The 20109-nt window shown below is 39.3% G+C and overlaps 1 protein-coding gene across 1 annotated transcript in view; it reads right to left on the reverse strand.

Annotated features, from left to right (window-relative positions):
- Positions 1-20109, reverse strand: part of SLC17A6 (solute carrier family 17 member 6) — a 53771-nt gene that overhangs the window by 5024 nt on the left and 28638 nt on the right. Inside the window, exons 4-9 of the mRNA XM_060765819.2 lie at positions 11225-11339; positions 10138-10225; positions 8994-9080; positions 2988-3130; positions 2291-2440; positions 806-938 (exon numbers count right to left, since the gene is read on the reverse strand). Coding sequence (XP_060621802.1) covers positions 806-938; positions 2291-2440; positions 2988-3130; positions 8994-9080; positions 10138-10225; positions 11225-11339 — 716 coding nt within the window. The remainder of the gene's footprint in view (positions 1-805; positions 939-2290; positions 2441-2987; positions 3131-8993; positions 9081-10137; positions 10226-11224; positions 11340-20109) is intronic.

Genomic DNA, 20109 nt, shown 5'->3' on the forward strand with positions numbered 1-20109 from the left:
AACTGCATTACTCCTTCTTACCACACTGGAGTATTGTGAATTTCTAAGAAAATGTAGCCAAGAAATGGAAAAAAACAACCAAACTTTTAGATATATAGAAAATGAACATTTTAGCTGGTTTTTTTTTTCTATTTTTGAATACCTACTTGATCCTAGAAAATCATTAAAGGTTAAAACAGATCTATCTATCTATCTATCTGTGTTCTCCACACTTCTCTTGCAATAACTAGACTTTATTGCATGAGGCTGGTATAGTGCAATTAGAAGAAGATAAAAGTGCCTTCGGATTAAGCACAGCATCATGACTCTCTTGTAATTGCATTGCATTTAAATTGTGTCTGGATTGTGTCATGACATTGATGGGAAAAGCCCAATCAACAAATCCAACATTGTTCTTCTGTCACTGTTCCTTGTGCAATAATTCCATTCCAGTGTAGTCCCAATACTGTAGTCCCAATACTGTGAAACAAAAGAAAGTCTCCCAAGAACACTGAAACTGTGTGACTGCAAATTGTGGGAAAATAGGGAGTGGAAGAGAAAATAGAAAAAAAAAACACCACACTCTGCAAGCAACCTGTATGGGAAACACAAATAGGATGCAAAACTGTGAGGAAGACTGATCTTGCACACTTGTGGCAAGGCATGGGATGTTCCCATTCATTTAAAGAACACGATGAGACAATAGGCTAGCGTGATAAAGTCCTAAAGCAAAAGTGCATGTAGTTGTGGATTGTTATCTGGGAATCTTATACTATAAGGATCTCAAAATATGTTTTGAATCTTTTCATAATCCGCAATGGCTTACCTCCACAGTTCATTATTTTTCGCACAGTAGTGGTTGAAAGAATTTGTTTGCTTCTTAAATAGTCTGCAATTTGACCCCCAATGGGCACAATAATAGTCATCACTAAATGTGGCACTGCAGACAACATTCCCACCTAAAATTAGAACAAAAAACATTTATAATCAAAGCTACCAGGCATTTAAGAGCAAGGGGAAGAAAACAATAATTCAACCATGTACCCGAGCTTACAGAATTTTTTTAAAAAAAGAAGTGACATCTCGATAGCAATAGTGTAGAAAAAATAGGAATCCAGATTTTTAGATACTTGAGAAAAGGTCTGAGAAACAAGGATCAAAGTTTCCTCTTTAAATGGTTGTGTACAGCCTGCGGGGCATAATTTCACCACTCTTTTTTTGGAGCATTCAAGGGATCAGTTAGTGTGTGTGGGAATCAGTTAGTGTGTGTGTATCAACTGTAAAATTAGATGCTTGAAACTGATTGGTTGTGCAATACACAGGTGATAATTGAGCCTGGGACTTTTGGATACTGTTGCAATTTTTGTTCAGGCTCGAGCTATGCATGTGCAGAGAGAAGAAGAGAGAAACTGATTTTCTTCTTAGCTGCTGAATGAAGGTCTCTCATATGGACAGAAGAAATACCATTTTAAATCTCTCCAAAAGGACAGCATGAGAGTTGGTGCAACTGATCATATTGTACATATGTTGTTCTGAATTAAGAAGAGTAAACCAAATCTATCTGTGTTCTCCACACTTCTCTTGCAATAACTAAAGACTTTATTGCATGAGGCTGGTATAGTAAAATTGCAAGAAGATAAAAGTGCCTTCGGATTAAGTTTACTGAACAGCATCATGACTCTCTTGTAGAGCAATCTATGCTTTCCTCTTGTTTAGACAAAATATTAATTAGAATTTGGATTCATCCACTTCAATAGACATATATATCACCTATTTTTATATTATTGCTGGGGAAAATCGCAAAGGAATATTTTAATCCACCTATATTTTGTCCTGCTATCCGAAGTGCCGAACATATTTTAAGGCTAGTTTCAGCACCATTGATAATTTCCGCATTACAATCCTTTCATAGGCCTGGCTAGTAGGAATATGAGATAGTACCTTCTCAGTGGCCTCCCCTTGATCTTAGAACTTTCTACCTATGAGGCTAGTATGACCCCTTCTTAGTGTCTTTCCCCTGAGCGGCAAAAACTTACTTATTCAGGCAGGCTTATAGAATGCAATGTTTTAAAGAAAAAGATTATTTGAATGTTGACTGTTTACATATTTTATTATATTGGAATCATATTAATTTATAATCTACTGTCAGTCTATCTTGGGAGGAAATATGGGATAAAGAAAATCACAACAACCAACCAACACTGAACTATCATCCAGTCCAGATTCACTGTACCCTTGTCATAGGAACCACTGGCATCTATGTATAAAGCTCTACAATTAGCTGACTCCATTTGCTCTGTCACTGAAGTACCTTGCTTATTTCAAACCCAAACACCTCTTCAAAGTAAGCTGGCTGACTAATAAGCAGCAGGTAGAAAGTCCAACTTCGACAGAAGTTTGCCACAATTATTGCATAGACAGGCATAGAAGTAAAAAATTTTCTCCATGGAGTCTTGTATTTCTGAAATAAAAGAAGCAGTGTTTCATCAGATTTCATGCATTTTTGATGAGTCATTATGCAAATTATCTCAGACTTTGAGTCAGCAAATAGTTCTGGATGTGTGCATTTTTTCATGTGGTTTGTTCCACTTGCATTTATAAGAACAATCTGAAAGCGTGTAAGCATTTGGAAAACCAGGACATCGCAGAAAAACACAAAGTAGTGGACATGTGTGTATGGAACATAGTAAAAATATGTTCAAAATCTCTAGTATTTTTTATTTTACTCATAGAAATTATAACATTACCTTTCGCAGTTTTAAATTACTTCACAGTTTTGTTTTTTGACACTGCTACCTGAACTTCCCCTTGTTCACTGAGTAAAGTGGTACTCGCAAAAGCATCTCCTCCCCTCCTTCTTTTTTCAATATAGCCAAGGATTTAGATGGTACATATATTGTAAAGACAATATTTATTTTCAGTTCATCCACTGAAGCTGATGGTCTAATTTCATTTCACCACCCCCAGATGTGAAGGCACAGAAATTCAAATGGTAATACAGTCCTTACTTCCATTGCTCCTAAAAGATTGGCACTCTCTCCAATGCTCTCTTCTATATATCTGCGCTCTTCATCTGAAATTGTTGGATGTTTTGCAGGACTCTCATATGAAACTAAAAGCCAAAACATGTACCAGAAAATGCCAAAGCTCCCTGTCAAATATAGAAAGAAAAGATTAATTTATGCTGAAATCCTCCGAAGAAAGATCACACAAAGGGACGGGCATTTCACATGGATATTGACATTTTATGTTACTTTCCTTATAGAGATCACACCCAAAAGCTCTTATCTTTCTTATGCTCTATGTCAGCCCAATAGGTATAGCAGCAAAATGTCACAGGTGAAAGTTCAGAGTACCCAGTGCCAAACAATACCCCAGAAGCACTTATTTCTGTCAGTAAAATAACCCAATAATATCAATGTAAATTGTTAAAACAATGCTGCTCTTTTATGACATATGAAATCTGCTACTGTAACAACTGTATGGTTGTTACCCTATGGTTCTTTATGGTGTTGCCTGCTTTCTCAAAGGCAGATTGTCCATAGTGCAGATGGAACAGGTGGCCCAGAGTCCTTGGTAGCTAAGTCCATGGCAGCTGCTATCCCTCCCCCTCCACACACACACCTTCCCACATGCATGCATATTCTTCTGATACTCTTCCATGACAGAGCAAATGCTCTTCTGAATGCCATTAAATGATCTCAGAGAGAACAGAGTTATAGATCCTCCCCTTCCCCCCAAACATGTTAATATTGAACATCTACTTCAGCTCCATTGTGGAGCAAATGACAAGCTGGGATGTCCCTTAAGGCCCTTCCATAGGCCCACATCAAGAAAGGAAATGGGATTTAAAATCTCGATCCCTTTCATGATTTAGGTCATACCATGGGCCTAAGTCTCAGTTTTTCCCAGGAGGAGGTGGCTATATGCCCTTCTGGGTTGACCTGGGAAGTCATCTAGCCAGACCTCCTCCCCCCCCCCCCCCGCCCCACTTTTCCCTGTAAACTTACTGGAGGGGGCTGGGAGCTTTGGTAAAGAGAGAGGGGATTTTCCCCCTCCCCTCTCCAAACTTTCTGACACTTCTTTTTGATGTGTCGGATGATTTCTCCAAGGGGCCCAAGGATGTAACCAGGCTTCTCTGATAAGTTTTCAGGGAAAAGCTGGGGGGGGGGGTGTCATCCTGCTGCTTCAAGCTATTAGAGCCTAAAGAACTGGGCAATGGGGATTGGCCCTCAGGATTAAGGAGGGCAGTCCTGAGAATCAATTCCCACAGGCACAACACTTCAACAGATCCAGACTTTTCAGTAAGGTCCAGATCTGTTGAGGTGTTCTTTTTTTCAATCCAGGAAGTCCCAATTTACTTTGGATTAATCCAGATGAACCTGAGGCATTGTTTGGACACCTCAAGTTGTTTTGCAACTTATCACAGGTTTTAGCCTCTCTGCCCCTGTGATGCCTGCCTTGATGACACCAGCTGAAATCAAGACCAGTATGGAGAATAATGTTTATAGTTTGGGACTAGGAATATTCAGATCCAACTTAAAATCTGAACTTTGTTATGGCATGTATCATATGACCTTGGGGCACCAATGTTCTTCAGTAAACCAGTATTCACACAACTCTCTCTCACTACCCTCATATGTCTTGCTTTCTTGCATTCCAGTCCTCACCTTACTCCCCTACTTCTCTTTCTTGCTTCTTCACTTTTCCTCACATTACATTCCTCTTCTGGTTTTTGCACTCTACATTTCTCTTGTACTTCCTCCCTTGCCTTGCTGAACACCATCACAATGTATCTGGCTCTTGCTTCTTGCCCTTTGATTCCTCCTTTCCCCCTCTTTCCTCATTACATTCTCCCTTCCCCACTATTCCTTCTATATTATTTACAATAATAAATGTTGATTAAATTGTAGTGCAGTGTTTCAGTACAAATTTGTTTCTCTATCTCTCTATCTTTGCTGTTAGATGTAACCACAAAAACTGGTAAGCCCAGTTTACATATATCAATATACTTAGAAAACCAAAATTCTATACCAATTTATTTTTTAGCCTTCGAATGTACATGTGCTCTAGTCAAGAGCTGCCATTATGACCCACTTGCAGTAATGCTTTCAATCACATGGTTTCAGCTGCACGCTTTACAAGCATGAACTGTTGTCTTCATAGTCACCAATTTATAGTCACCAATTTTGTTGCATTTTTTGGTATTTTCACTCCAATACTGTGGTATGATCTAGTATTGGAGAAGGTCCATGTAGGTGACACCACAGGTTACAACACTGGTTGATGCCAACTCTAGTATCTCTACTGCTCATGCACTTACAATGTACCTCTTGCACCCCAGCTTGTTATAACTCTCTCTTTTCCCTTCTGCTCCCTTATTTCTTCATCTCAGAATACAAACAGAAATGCACATTCTAAAACAGTGAGACACTTTGTCTTCACTACATTTAATTATAAATAAAACATTTTCTCCATCTTTAAGAGAGATCATTGTGCCAAAAATATTCATTTCATCAGAGTGGAGCAGTGGAGCTCTGTCTGACAGTGTCACACACTTTTGTGCTAATGTGGAGGCTGTGCATCTCTCTTCATAGCAAGGTAGGAGCAGATGTGCTTAACATCTTGTCTCACTGACATATCCCTGGCAACAGACCGGAGTTTTGGTCTGTGACATTCAGCAGGTGGCATGTGCAAATGAGCAGCATTAATTAGTACAGTATAAATAACCCAGTCTCCACTGTTTTAGACCTATTTTCTTTTCTTTTTTTAATCTATTGTAATAAGAAGATTTTTAAAGGAATAAAAAAAATCAATGGAACATAATGACTGCTATCGCTCAAAGAACTTTATAGGCTTCTTTCTTTACCTTATAAATCAAAACCATTTAGTCTTTTTAAAAAAAAATTGGCCTCCATCCAATTATTGCTCCAACTAGAGTAGAAACCTATTGTTGAAGCAATGGGAACTTAGAAGTTGACAGTTATTTAAATTTCATTAAATGCATCTTCTCTAGCTAGAATTAACAATTTAATTTATGACATATTGTAAAACATACATATTTTAAAGCTACCTGACAGCTTTGATGTTTGTTTGTTTGCTTAACTAAACCAATGAAACACACACTTCAGAATAACTGAGCTTCTGTAGATGCATGGAAGATGGTTGGAATAATGTGAGAGTGGCAGATGGCCCAAATAACTGGCTTTACTCTCTCGAATCTCTGATGAGTTAGTAAAAGATCAGAAGAGCAATCTCTACAATCTGATGCTCTGAAAGTCCCTTCTCAGAAAAGTAAACTGGGACCCTCCTTGCTGTCTTTTCACAGGCAGGTAAAGAATATTTTGTTGTTGTTTATTCCAGGGAATGGCGCTTTTATAAAATGCTGGGTTTTCCATTTACTCTTTCCTTTTAACCATTGATCTACTCGTATTTGCATGTTTTCAAACTGTTAGGTTGGCAGAAACTGGGGCTAACAGTGGGAGCTCACCCCATCCCTGGATTTTAATTGCCGATCTTTCGATCAGCAAGCCACCAGGGGCTCCTAGTAAGTGTTATGTCCTATCAAATACATGTAGAATTGTGGTCCATGTCTATCTCTAAAATCATAACTTTAAGGCATAATGTTGGTTAGAGGGGGAAAAAATCTGGATTTGCTTTGCATTTTCCTCATCTAGGATTGAGGAAAACAAACCTCCAACCTTTTAGTCAGCAAGTTGAACAGCTCAGCAGTTTAACCCACTGCACCACTGGGGGTTCCTCATGGCGAATACTAGGCTTGCTTGATCAAGAAAAAAAATGGTTCTAAACTCGTTTCGTATTTGGTTCGATTTTTAAATTATTTCCAAAATTTTCTTTAAAAAAAGATCGGAAATACCAGGAAATACGAATCGTTTCCTTTGTTTCGTTAATGGAAGGGCCCTTCCCTCCCTCTAGAACCATTAAAATCTCGCAGTTTCCCTTCCTTCCCTTGAGGCAAGTTTCCATGCAGAAGGGAGAGGTGGGCATGCCCAAGCACAGCCCTCCTTGGAAGCCTTGCCCCCAGCGACCAAGCACAGCGCTCCTTGGAGATTTTAAAACTAACGCTTTAAAAATCTCTCACCTTTCTTTTTCTTCCCTGGCAAGCTGTCGAAGGGAGAGGTGGGCGTGGCCAAGCACAGTGCTCCTTGGAGGATGCTGGGAGCGAGGCCTCCAAGGAGCGCTGTGCTTGGCAGGCCCGTAGCCAGGATTTCGTTTCGGGGGGAGGGCTGAATTTTTTTCAGGGGGGGAGTTTGGGGGGGTGAGTTTTGGGGGGGGGCTGAATTTCGGGGGGGCTGAGTCTGAGTGAAAGAGGGTCTAGCCTAGCAAACCTTTTGTATCATTACCCCAATACCCCCATGCATATGGGATATATTGAGTATGGTGATCAGATCATGATATGAATAAACATAACAGTTTAAATAATGCACCAGTAAGGCCTTTTCGTGAACCACCATGAGAATTTCGGGGGGGGGGCTGAAGCCCCTCAAGCCCCCCCCCCCCCCCCGGCTACATGCCTGGTGCTTGGCCACGCCCACCTCCTTCCTCTTTGCATTGGCAGCTTTGCGAGGTGGGCTTTGCGAGGTGGGCGGGGCTATGCCCAGCTGTTCCGCATCACCGCTTGTCGCCAGGGAGGTAGCCACGCCCACCTCGCAAAGCTGCCAATGCAAAGAGGAAGGAGGTGGGTGTGGGTAAGAACAGCTGTTCCTGAAGGCCACGCCCCCAGCATTTACGATTCACTGGCGGAAGTCGTAAGGAAGATGGCAGACATGGCTTTGATATGGCAAAAACACTTCCGGGTTACCAAAACGCGTCAATATCGCTTCTAAAGGTAATTATTTAACGAATTAATAACGAGATAAGAAATTAACGAACTGGATCAACCAAGCCTAGTGAAAACATTTGTACATTTTAAACACTGCCAAATAGTTGTGTACTATCCAAGATTGTGTATTTACATGACTGGTTGGTTAGTCCCAACTAGAATAGACCCATTCAATGAATTGTTGAAGGATGATCCAACCGGTAGATAAATCTAAATGACTGAATGGATCCAATCTAGTTAAGACTAGCAGTAAGATATAGGTTAAATTTGTAGAATTCTGTTTTTATACTACTGTGAACTGAATAGGCCTATTATACAATACCCAAAAAGTATGAGTGCATGTGTAAGAGATAAATATTTTTGTTCCCTGGGATCCAGAACTATTAAGAGAATAAGAATATAAGAAAAAACATGTTGGATCAGACCAAAGATACATCTAGTGCAACATTATGTGTGACAATGGCACTAGTATGACAGTGATTCACCAAAATAAGTTGTCTACTCCTTCTTCCACTGAATACTGCTGTTCCACCAGCAGGAATATAGTATTTCAGTAGGACCTATGTATATGAAGTGAGTATTTATTGCACTTTCAAAGCATAATATGAATATGGTATTTAATTATATATTATGTGTTCTCTGTGTTGAGCTACTTAAAGGACTCAAAATTCACTAGATTTGCCCTTAACATATGGGACCATCTATGTAGCAGTCATGTTGGTCATCAAGGAATTAGATCCAGTTGTAGAGGAAATGGTCTGGAATAGTTTCTGTGGCTAGGGACATCTTAATAATACTGTCTCAAAAGTGTGTGTGTGTGTGGGGGGGGGGGGATGCTAAAATCGGCTCCCTCACATGCTGCTGACACTGGGATTGTTTAATCAGTGAAATGAATGGATTGACCTCAATCTAATGAACTATAAATACTAACAATAGTTCAATAAGAAGAGATCAATTAAATCAGTGACAACTGTCTCTGTGTTGATTGACCAACTTAACATAAAACAGACATAAACATAATAGTACTGATCACCTGCCACCTAATATGATTATTTTCCAGATGCATCATTCTAAAAATATGAAATATTTGTATGAATATCAATGTTGTCTAAACATCAAATAAAGCTATAGTTATGAAACGATGAAATAAGAAGAATAAAATATATCGTACCATACACATAGAAGACAGAAGACCATCCAGTATATTGCACTAAAATCCCGGCCAATGGCATGGCAATGACAGCACCAGCATAGGAACCTGGGAAAGAAGAACAAAATGAATTTTTTTGAAATAAGATGACACTACTATAAAAATCAGTTTCAATCCATTGTTCAGAACATGTGGCATCAAGGCATTAAGACATAAAAGGTTTTGCAGATTTCTGGACATTTTTTTTCCTTTTATATTATCGTCAGAAATATTTTTACCTTTCAAATGGTTTGAAAACTATTATGTTTCTAAAAGCTATCTAATGTGTGTTTTAAATTAAAGCAATTACATATTTTATTACCCTAAGTAATATATAAAATAATTATGTGCAGAGGTGTTCGGATGCATGTTTTCTCAGAGTTTTTCTATACAAAGAAGTAGACTGACAACCTAACAAGTAGACTGACAGGTTGACAAGCTGGAATGTGTCCAGAGGAGGGCAAATGAAATTATCAAGGGTCTGGAGAGCAAGCCCTATGAGGAGCAGCTTAAAGAGCTGGGAATGTTCAGACTGAAGAAGAAAAGGCTGAGAGGAGACATAATAGCCATGTATAAGTATGTGAGAGGAAGTCATAAGGAGGAGGGAGCAAGCCTGTTTTCTGCTGTCCTGGAGACTAGGACACGGAACAATGGCTTCAAACTACAAGAAAGGAGATTCCATCTGAACATTAGGAAGAACTTCGTGACTGTGAGAGCTGTTCAGCAGTGGAACTCTCTGCCCTGGACTGTGGTGGAGGCTCCTTCTTTGGAGGCTTTTAAACAGAGTCTGGATGGCCATCTGTCGGGGGTGGTTTGAATGCAATTTTCCTGCTTCTTGGCAGGGGGTTGGACTGGATGGCCCATGAGGTCTCTTGCAGCTCCATGATTCTATGATTCTATGACTAGATCATTTCAGAAATTTTACCAAAAGTAAATTTTACCATGTAAAATCATCACACAAGGGGACAGAACATCATTCAGAAAGAACAATGTCAAAGTTCAGTAGCCATCTAAAATCTAAAAATACTTTGTTGAATCATATCCTAGTATATGGATACTTGGAAATACTTAAATTATTACTTAGCACATGTAAGAGAAAACAAAAAGTAAAACAGTTATTACTTACCACAGAAAGAAGTAGTTGCCAGTCTACTTCTCTCCAAAGGAGGTGCCCATTTGCTCCATATACCATGGCAAGCTGGATACGTTACACCCTGTGGAATAGGTTACTTAGTTTTTACTTCCCATAGCTAATGTAAAATGAAATAGTATCAGGAATAATCAGTTATATCATATGCTATATGAATTTGGGGACATTCATAAGAATACCTCTATTTATTTCAATAAGCTGGTCATAAGAATAACCTTATTCAGGGTTCCAGATAGTCTGGGTAAATATTGCTCCACCTTCATCAATATAGAACTTCTCCTATGAAAAGCAACTGTGAGTTGAGGCTCTCCATATGATTCTGAATAGTGGAAATTTGTCAGATTTTGTACTGCCCTAAGAAGGTGATGATAGTAAGACTGGAAATAAGAGAGACTCGCTACCATTCCAGGAAAATGTGAGAGGAGATCCAAAATAAGTCATTTCCAAACTTTCCTCAAAAATTACACCAACTGTAAGTGGTACATGGCTACTATCAACAGAAGTTGGCATGTAAGTGCTAATTGTGGCCAGAGATGAAAGTCTCCCTCGGGAATCACAAAGTTTGTATCTATACTGTAAAATTAATATGGTTTGACATTACTTTACCTACCATTGCTCAATACTATAAAATCATGGGAGTTATCATTTGGTGAGGCACCAGCCTTCATTGTCAGGGGAGACTAAAAATCTTGCAAAAATATAAGTCCCATGATTCTAGCATTGAGCAAAAACTTTTGTACTCTCTGTTATTTGGTTATACCCACTTCCCTTGAATCTATCTTAGGGGCTGGGGACAGGGCCAAGGATGAGTGGAATAAGGCAGACATCTTGTTTCCTAAACATGCTTTTTCCTAACATCAGAAAGAATTCCAAGCAATACATTCACATGCAGCCGTTATGCATGGTTATCTGGAAGTCCTGCAAGGTCATTTCTTAAGAACAGAAGTAGTGCAAAACCAGATGCTAGAACAGACAAAGGTTGTCATGTCAAGGGGCATAATGAGGTGCAAGACCTTTCTCCTGTTGTAGTTAATGCTGAAGAATTAGTCATTCTGTCCCATACCTCAACAAGACCTTGCAAGATCCTAACAAAGATGACAAATCCATAATGCACTCGAGCTGCAGATGGGATTAACATATTGAGCGTAGAGGTCAGTAGTATAGCTGCACCGAACACCCTGTAAGAGAAGACAAATGTAACAGATACAGTCCTGGTTAAAACTGTTGGCCTTCTAATCCAAATGTAACTGTTTAATAGTGTTGCTGGAAATGTTTCTATTTGGACTACAACTCTCAGAATCCCCCAGCCAGTACGGTTGGTGACTATGGTGACAGGTTTTTGGGAACTGTAGTTCAAAATAGGAATTTTTACTAGCTCTGATTCTAAAATTGATGGGATTTATCATTTTATACTTTAGTTAAATACATAATCAAATGTCCATAAATTGTTCCATAAATTGCAAAATGGCTTTTGAGAAAGAGGCAAAGAATTGTGGTGTCATAAAGGGGTGCAGAATGTAAATTCAAATTCACTCCGCATACACAGACCTCATCTCTATATGGAAACAAACATTTTCACTATAAAAATGCTGGAAGTCCACATTTCCTTGGGTGGGAAGAAGTTGAGGGATAATGTTCCAGGGTGTAATAATCTTCTTCGGAAGAAAGCAACTATTTAGTTGTAGTGCAATCAAATATTAATCTACTGAGGAGAATCCTGCTGTATTCAGAGCAGTACTTGAAAAATTATCTTTTGAATTTTAAACAGCTGAATCGATTAGTGAAATAGTTCCTAATCTTTGTTCCTCCATATGTTTTGGAATTCATCTCTCAGAATTCCTGACTATGAGCCAGGCTGTCCTGGGCTTCTGGGAGAGAAAGTCCAAAACACCTGGAGGAACACAAGTTGGTAGCTATTACCCTAGAGCAGTGGTTTTCAACCTGTGGGTCCCCAGGTGTTTTGGACTTCAATTCCCAGAAATCCTAACCACTGGTAAACTGACTGGGATTTCTGGGAGTTGTAGGCCAAAACACCTGGGATCCACAGGTTGAGAACCACTGCCCTAGAGCAATTCTGCTCCTCCAGATGTTTTGGACTTCAGCTTCCACTATTTCTTGCAGCTAGTAAACTGGCTAGAATTTCTGGGAGCTAAAGTCCAAAACACCTGGAGGAGCAGAGTTTAAGAAACACTACTCTATGGCAATGGTACTCAAATGTTGTTGTTTTTTTAGATGTATCTCAGCTTCCAGAATTCCTGGCTGTTGGTCCAGTTGACTAGGGCTTCTGGAAGCTGAAATTCAAAATACCCAGATAAACAAAGTCAAGCACTGCTACTTAATCTCTGGGTCCTGATCCCAATTTGGGTTCTTTTAGCTCAATGTTAGGGTTCTGAAAAATTTGGCAAGTTTTCTTAATATCACCTTGTGGCCATTTTAGACATGTACATACATCTGTTGTCCAGTGTTTACAATGAACCCTCAATAAATTGCTTTGGCTGTACCCCATCAAAAGGAAAACTAGCCAGTTTAGCCAAACCTGCAAATGCTGATTTATTATCAGTAAAGATTTTATTGTATACCAATTTTATATACCTATATACCTGGGGTCACATAAAAGGTTCTTAGGCAGAAAGGGGTCACAAAAAAGTTCTCAGGTGGAAAGTGGTCATGAGTGGAAAAAGTTCAAGAAGCCCTGCCCCAGAGAATATGGTCAGTCACAATACTGGATTGAGATGTGAAGAGTTTACTCCCTAGTATTAGGGTGTCTAGGATTTACAATTATGCAAGTACTGTGCATTGGAAGCAAACTGATCCATAAAACCAGAGCTGCATCCCCTCATAATAGACCATCTTTAGCCATCTCACACTTCTCTCCAAAATTCAAAGCACGAGACTTATACACACTCTTTCCAATATCACACGTAGCATTCATTTCAGATGTCATTCTTTGCAAAAAGATTCTTTATTGAGAAAAATATTGTAAACCACTAGATCCCTCATATGAAATATCAGTTCACCATCTTTTATGAACCCATATATTTAATGAAACATGGGCCACTCCACAATTATACCACTGAGCAGCATATGTAATCATGTGATTATAATGATTTAATGTAGCTCATTACTTAAGAATCTGTAACTGAGCATGGCAAATGTTCTAATTAAAATCCATCGTCTTTGCATCCATATCCAGTGATAGAAAAATAAATAATTAAAATTTGTGTGCCCCTCCCCAAACTTTCAGGCAGACAGTGTTAATTCTGAACCTGAAGGATTGGTGTTCCAAAGACTTAATAATGGTGTTACTCTGGAATATCAATATGAAAAGGAATCTTGTAGCATCTTAGAGACTAAACAAGAAAACAATTTTGGTAGCATAAGCTTTCATAGACATGGGGTACATCGACAGTATAGAATTACTGCAGTTTGACACCACTTTAACTGCCATGGCTAAAGCTATGGAATCCTGGGATTCGTGGCTTTGTGAGCACTGCTACTCCCATTATTCCACTGAGCCATGGCAGTTAAAGTGGTACCAAACGGTATATGCACCCTGAGTCAGTTTCCTCAGATGCATGGAGTGAAAGGCCTATATATCTGAAACAGTACTTGGCAGGTTGATCTTTTTGTTTTGTACTGTTTGTTTTGTTTTCCACTGTTTAAGATCAAAACAGGAAATAGGAAGATATTACAAAACATGGACTGTATTTCCAAAAGGTGTTTTCAATGCATCTATTTATACGTGAAAAGAAAGAGAAAGTCTTGAGTGGGAAATAGAATTGATTTTGTTGGAAAAGACATACAAATGACGGCAGCTGTGCAGGAAAAAGGTCACTTGGTCCATGGAGGATGTTCTGCTGACATGGGCCTCTACATCACTCTCCGATTATATTAATACATCCCTTCAAGCCTCTTCCTGTGTAAACAATCTCTTCCCTTCCTTCCCGCTTCCCTCCCTCCTTCCTCTATGACACAGTGATCATACCTATATTTCAAAGCTTTTTCTCACACGTTTCATGTATTCTTTCCTCCTCCTTAAATGAACTATTCTGGCTTGAATTCAGTGTTTACATAGGTTATATTTCCTGGACAATGAACTATAGCAAAAATATGAGTGGCTCATTTCCTGCGATTTTATTTTTAATCAGATCACATTTTTTCCAGGTAACTTAGTGGGTTTCATGGCTCAGTGGAGAAAAGAACCAGGATCTGTGCAGTTCAGTCTTCTAACCTTTATACCACATGAGTTTTAAATATTAGAATATCAAGTCCACTAAGAAAACCATTTTGTGTCTATGCACATATGTGGATACACAGGTGAATAAATATTCTCTTTATTAATAATCACATGTATATAACTGGGGGGGGGGGTTCATATGACACAATTGTAACTGTGATTCCACTTTTAACAGCCATGGCTCCATCCTATGGAAAGCTGGGGTTTGTGGTAGCTCTGAGAATGGGAATTCTTAGCTACACTGACCTAAGCTACAAGACCTGGGATTTCATAGGATGTTTCCATGGCATTTAATGGAATCTTGATACTATAACTATGTAATGTGAAAGGGTCCTTAATTAAAATTACCATTTACCATAATTGACATATGGCACATATTTCTCATAAAATGTGGTTACACACAGTACAACTGAATAATGGCAATGAAAGAAAACACATACACACACTTAAAATCTGGTATTTCCTTCTCACCCACCCTTTCAGACTTAAAACAGTGCCTTCTGCCTTTATTCAAAAGAGAAAGCCCTGATGGATACTACTGTCAATTACATCCAAAGCTATTAAAAAGTCCTACAGAATCAACTGGACACATTTCTCTTCAGTTCCTGCTATAGATAATCCTTCAAGGTGACCAAAGTATTTTCTTTATTCAAGTACAGTATGAAGCAATATTGAAATAGATCTAGTTTGGAAAGAATTAAGTGGTCCTTCGAATTTTGTCAAAATGCAAATCCCAGCAGTATAGCTAACAATGAGGAATGCTCAGTCACAGTCCAACAAGAACAATATGTGATTCTCATCCTGATCTCATTCAGAAATCCCTGGAGCTGAGGTGCCATCTTACATTCAGAAACTTTGCACAGTAATTGAATATTGGACAATGGTAAGAAATGATTTAATACAATGGAATTCAGGGAGGCTTTTTCAGAAATGGTCTACTCTCAACACAATCTCTTTCAAACATGTCAGGATACTGCCTTGCTATAGAGAAGCATTTGCCACTCCCCGTACACATCTGGTTGGTTCCTTATGTGGGCATCCATAAGCAAATATGGTTATTTAAGAGCCAAGATAGACAACTCATTTTGTACAGCAATACTTGGCTCGAAATGAGTGTTCTAAATGTCTCTGCCAAAACTACAAATCCCAAGATTCCATAAGATGTTGCCACAAAGTGTAATCTTGGTGCTGTAACTGTCTAGTGTGAAAAGTTTCAGGGTTAAATGCCTTTGCTTTTGGTTTTATTCTCAATGGCACCATCTAAATATTTTATTTCCAACCACTTTGATTTCTTCCAAAGCTACTTAATTAGAATACTCGAAATTTCTACAATAAAATTTGAGACTTCAATGCCAGAAGTCAGGCAGAAGCAAGTCTTACTGTATACAATGAGGTTTACTTTTGGGAAGTGTGAGTCTGAGTGTAAGTCATAATGGAAGTGAGTGTAAGTCATAATGGAAGTATGGAGGCAGAATAACTGTGTACATCCAATATGCATCTAGGTAAACCAACATCCTTATACAAATGAAGATATCATTGTGTGATTAGCTGTCAGTAGATGGAGCAATTGCTTCACTAACTCCTACTTTAAGAAGAATTTTTCCTTATCCTAAATTAATCACGTTTGAAACAACCAGTGATATAAACTGAATTATCACAAGTTCAGCTTATTCCACTAAGATGATGCATAGAGTAGTACTTGCAAGTGAGTGATGCAAGGAAAAATGGAACTGTTTTTAGCACCTTGAAAGTCCTCATTATTTCCTGGCTCCTTTGATTTGATATATCTTCTCTTCTGCTTTGAATGTAGGCCCAGATGGCACTCCTGCTCAGAAATAGCTCCTTTTGATTCTACTCAGCAGGACTTACTCCCAAGAAAATGTTTTAGGATTAGATCCTTCATTTCACATACCCAGTTCCTGTAATAATGCTATAGTTTTACATTAATATAGTAGAAACCTTCATTACTAGAAAAAAAATGAACAGTGTTAATGTAGTAACTGTTAATGTACTAAATCTAGTCTGATCCAGATGTGTCCAGGATTGGACTCTGGCAGTGCTGTGGCTCCCACTCTGTTTTGGGTCTCTAATAAACAAATCTAACAAATCTTCTTGTATTTTATTTTCTGCAGCAACTACATATATTGGTAGTCTTAGAAGCCTATTAAATAATGTAACATATATTTAGAACACTAACAAATGTATTGGATTAAGAGTTTTCCTTGTCATATTGAACCTGTAGTGAAACAGCATATCTCCATTCATTAAAAAAATACATATCCCTTTCTACATGACACAGGATGTAGGCATCTGTGTGTTTCTTTGACAAAATCCCATTGTAAACCTTTTTTTTCTGAAGGATTAATATGGATAAGCTCATTCTCTGCCACCACCTCTAATCTAATAAAGGCCTGCATACATTATTAATTTTTGCCACACATCTGAGGCCCACTTTTGTCAAGCAAATCCCCCAGCCCTCTTCTCACCCCCCCTCCCAATCCCTGAGTGCATCATTAAATTGTGAAAATGGCTTCATCACCTATGACAGAAAAATGGAAGACCCTCGAGCCATATGGCAGAGGCAATCCACATGGTGTTTCATTAGGGCCCTCTCTGTGGGGAATCTGATATTTCATGAAAAGAAAAGAAAAATCACCACAGGACCTGGAAAACCTGAACCTTTCAACATGGTTTATGCAATGTTGGCTGATTTGTGCGAAGCACAAAGGTACATGCAGCCTTCAAAGACTGTATTCCAATTAAATCTCCTTGCTTTTTCTGGTACACTTCATCGTCCCACAAGCACAGGAAAAACAGGTGCTCAATAAACTAAGTCCTGCTCCCTTGTGTCTCTGAATTGTTGGTGATCATGCAAAAGAAAGATCTACATCATAAATGTGGATTGATCTACTGAAACAAATGAATCTTTGGACATTTCACCAAGCCATCATAACTTAGAGCTTTTCTAGAAGTTTGTACTATTACTTATAATATATTATCTAATTTATTAATCCATAATCACATTAGCACTGGCCCTGAATCTCCCACCCAATTCCCTTTCTTGGAGGACAGAGCTGTATGTGCCACATATTCACTCCTGCATTCTACAAATTAGTCTACTGGCCAGGCATAATAAACAACTCTGTCCAGAAGCCAGTTTTGAATGAAGATTGAGCTGCCAATTCCAACCAACACTAACACGCTCTATAAATGGTGATGGGAATTTAGGCATGTTTCTTAAAGGGATAGCCTTATATGTTATAAACAATTATGTCACAGAAGAGATGCAAGACTGCAATCTGGGAAATCAGCTTGAAAGCACCTGGATAAGAATTAAGGGATCTGGGTCTCAAAAACATCTCGTTGTGGGTGTCTACTACAGACCTCTGAGCCAGGATAAAAAACTCGATGAAGCCTGTCAACAGTTGACCAAACAGGCACAAAGAAGAGATTTAGTAGTCATGGGCAATTTTAACTATCCTGATATTTGCTAGAAAACAAATTTGACCAAGAGTACAAAATCCAACAAATTCCTCGCTTGCCTTGCAGGCAATTTTATGATCCAGAGGGTAGAAGAGGCAACAAGGGGATCAGCTACTCTCGATCTCATCCTAACAAATGTGGAGGACCTGATCAATGCAGTCAAAGTGGTTGGAAACTTAGGGGCAAGTGGCATGTGCTCCTGCAGTTTGCAATACAAAGGAAGGCCAAAACTAAGACAAGTCGCCTTTATACACAAGTCTGGAGAACAAGCCCTATGAGGAACGGATCTAGGAGCTTGGCATGTTTAGCCTACAGAAGAGAAGGCTGGGAGGAGACATTATGGCCATGCATAAGTATGTGAGGGGAAGTCATCGGGAGAAGGGAGCAATGTATTGTCGAAAGCTTTCATAGCCGGAATCACTGGGTTGTTGTAGGTTTTTTCGGGCTATATGGCCATGGTCTAGAGACATTCTCTCCTGATGTTTCGTCTGCATCTATGGCAAGCATCCTCAGAGGTAGTGAGGTCTGTTAGAACTAGGCAAAAGGGGTTTATATATCTGTGGAATGACCAGGGTGAGACAAAGGACTATTGTCTGCTGGAGCTAGGTGTGAATGTTTCAACTGACCAACTTGATTAGCATACAATGGCCTGACTGTGCTTCCTCTGTTGTTGTGCTGTTGCAATTTTAGAGTTTTTAATACTGGTAGGCAGATTTTGTTCATTTTCATGGTTTCCTCCTGGCTACCAGCATTTAAAAACTCTAAAATTGCAACAGCACAACAACAGAGAGGAAGCAGGCAGGGACATCTAATTACCTCTCAACAAAAGTTTGCCCCAGGCACAGTCAGGCCATTGTATGCTAATCAAGGTGGTCAGTTGAAACATTCACACCTAGCTCCAGCAGACAACAGTCCTTTGTCTCACCCTGGTCATTCCACAGATATATAAACCCCTTTTGCCTAGTTCCAACAGACCTCACTATCTCTGAGGATGCTTGCCATAGATGCAGCCGAAACGTCAGGAGAGAATGCCTCTAGACCATGGCCATATAGCCCGAAAAAACCTACAATGACCCAGAAGGGAGCAAGTTTGTTTTTTGCTGCCCTGGAGACTAGGATGCGGAACAATGGCTTCAAGCTACAGGAAAGGAGATTCCACCTGAACATTAGGAAGAACTTCCTGACCGTGAGATCTGTTCAGCAGTGGAACTCTCTGCCCTGGAGTGTGGTGGAAGCTCCTTCTTTGGAGGCTTTTAAACAGAGGCTGGATGGCCATCTGTCAGGGGTTCTTTGAATCGAATTTTCCTGCTTCTTGGCAGGGGGTTGGACTAGATGGCCCACAAGGTCTTTTCCAATTCTATGATTCTATGATTTTTATAATGAATGTTGTTGCTTTTTAAAAAAAATTAGGAGAAAAAGGGCTGAGAAAAATTGCAAAAATGAAAATCTAGCTAGCTCTATTTAACTGTAACTCCCATATCCCCAGCCCTAAACATCTGGAAAACAGGGAATCTGGTATGTAGAAGTGTACAGGACAAATAATTAATGAGGGTAGAAGAGAGCGAGGAAAGCAAGGCGAATGAAAAAGAGGAAGGTGCACTTGACATATTGCCCACTTGGCTGGCTTTTACTTGAATTTTATCCATGGCAGCTGGTGCCTGCTTACACCATTAGCTGGCCTGATTGCTAAGATTTTATTGAAAGATAGAAATGTGTATCAGTAGTATAAAGTTATAGCAATTGCATGCCACTTACATTTTGTGGCTTAATACAAAGGCAGAAGCTGTGTGGCTTGGTGATTTAGCAGAGAACATGAGAGCTATCATCATGTAGTTCTCTGAGTATTGGAGTAGTATTCTGGGGGACTAGGTTCAAATTCTTCATGAGCAATGAAAACCCACTGGGTGATCTAGGGCAAGTCACATCAGATCAGTCTCAGAGGATAGCAATGGCTAAAACACCTTGAAACAATTCTTGCCAAGATGACTCCATTTCAGAGCCATTATAATTTAGAAATCCATCAAAAGCACACAAGCACAAGGTTTACATAGCACTATTGTTGAAAGTCTATGTTTCTCCAGTCCTCTTTGCCATCCCTCCCAGTTCCAATGCTGCTGAAATACTCCAGATAGACAGAAGATAAAAAACAGAAAAGAGGAAGACTGGGTGAGCATACAGATACAGAATTATTATTAATGCGCCAGGACAGGCTGCAGCAGTTTGCATTT

Source organism: Anolis sagrei, chromosome 1 (assembly GCF_037176765.1).
Source record: "Anolis sagrei isolate rAnoSag1 chromosome 1, rAnoSag1.mat, whole genome shotgun sequence".
Lineage (NCBI taxonomy): Eukaryota > Metazoa > Chordata > Lepidosauria > Squamata > Dactyloidae > Anolis > Anolis sagrei.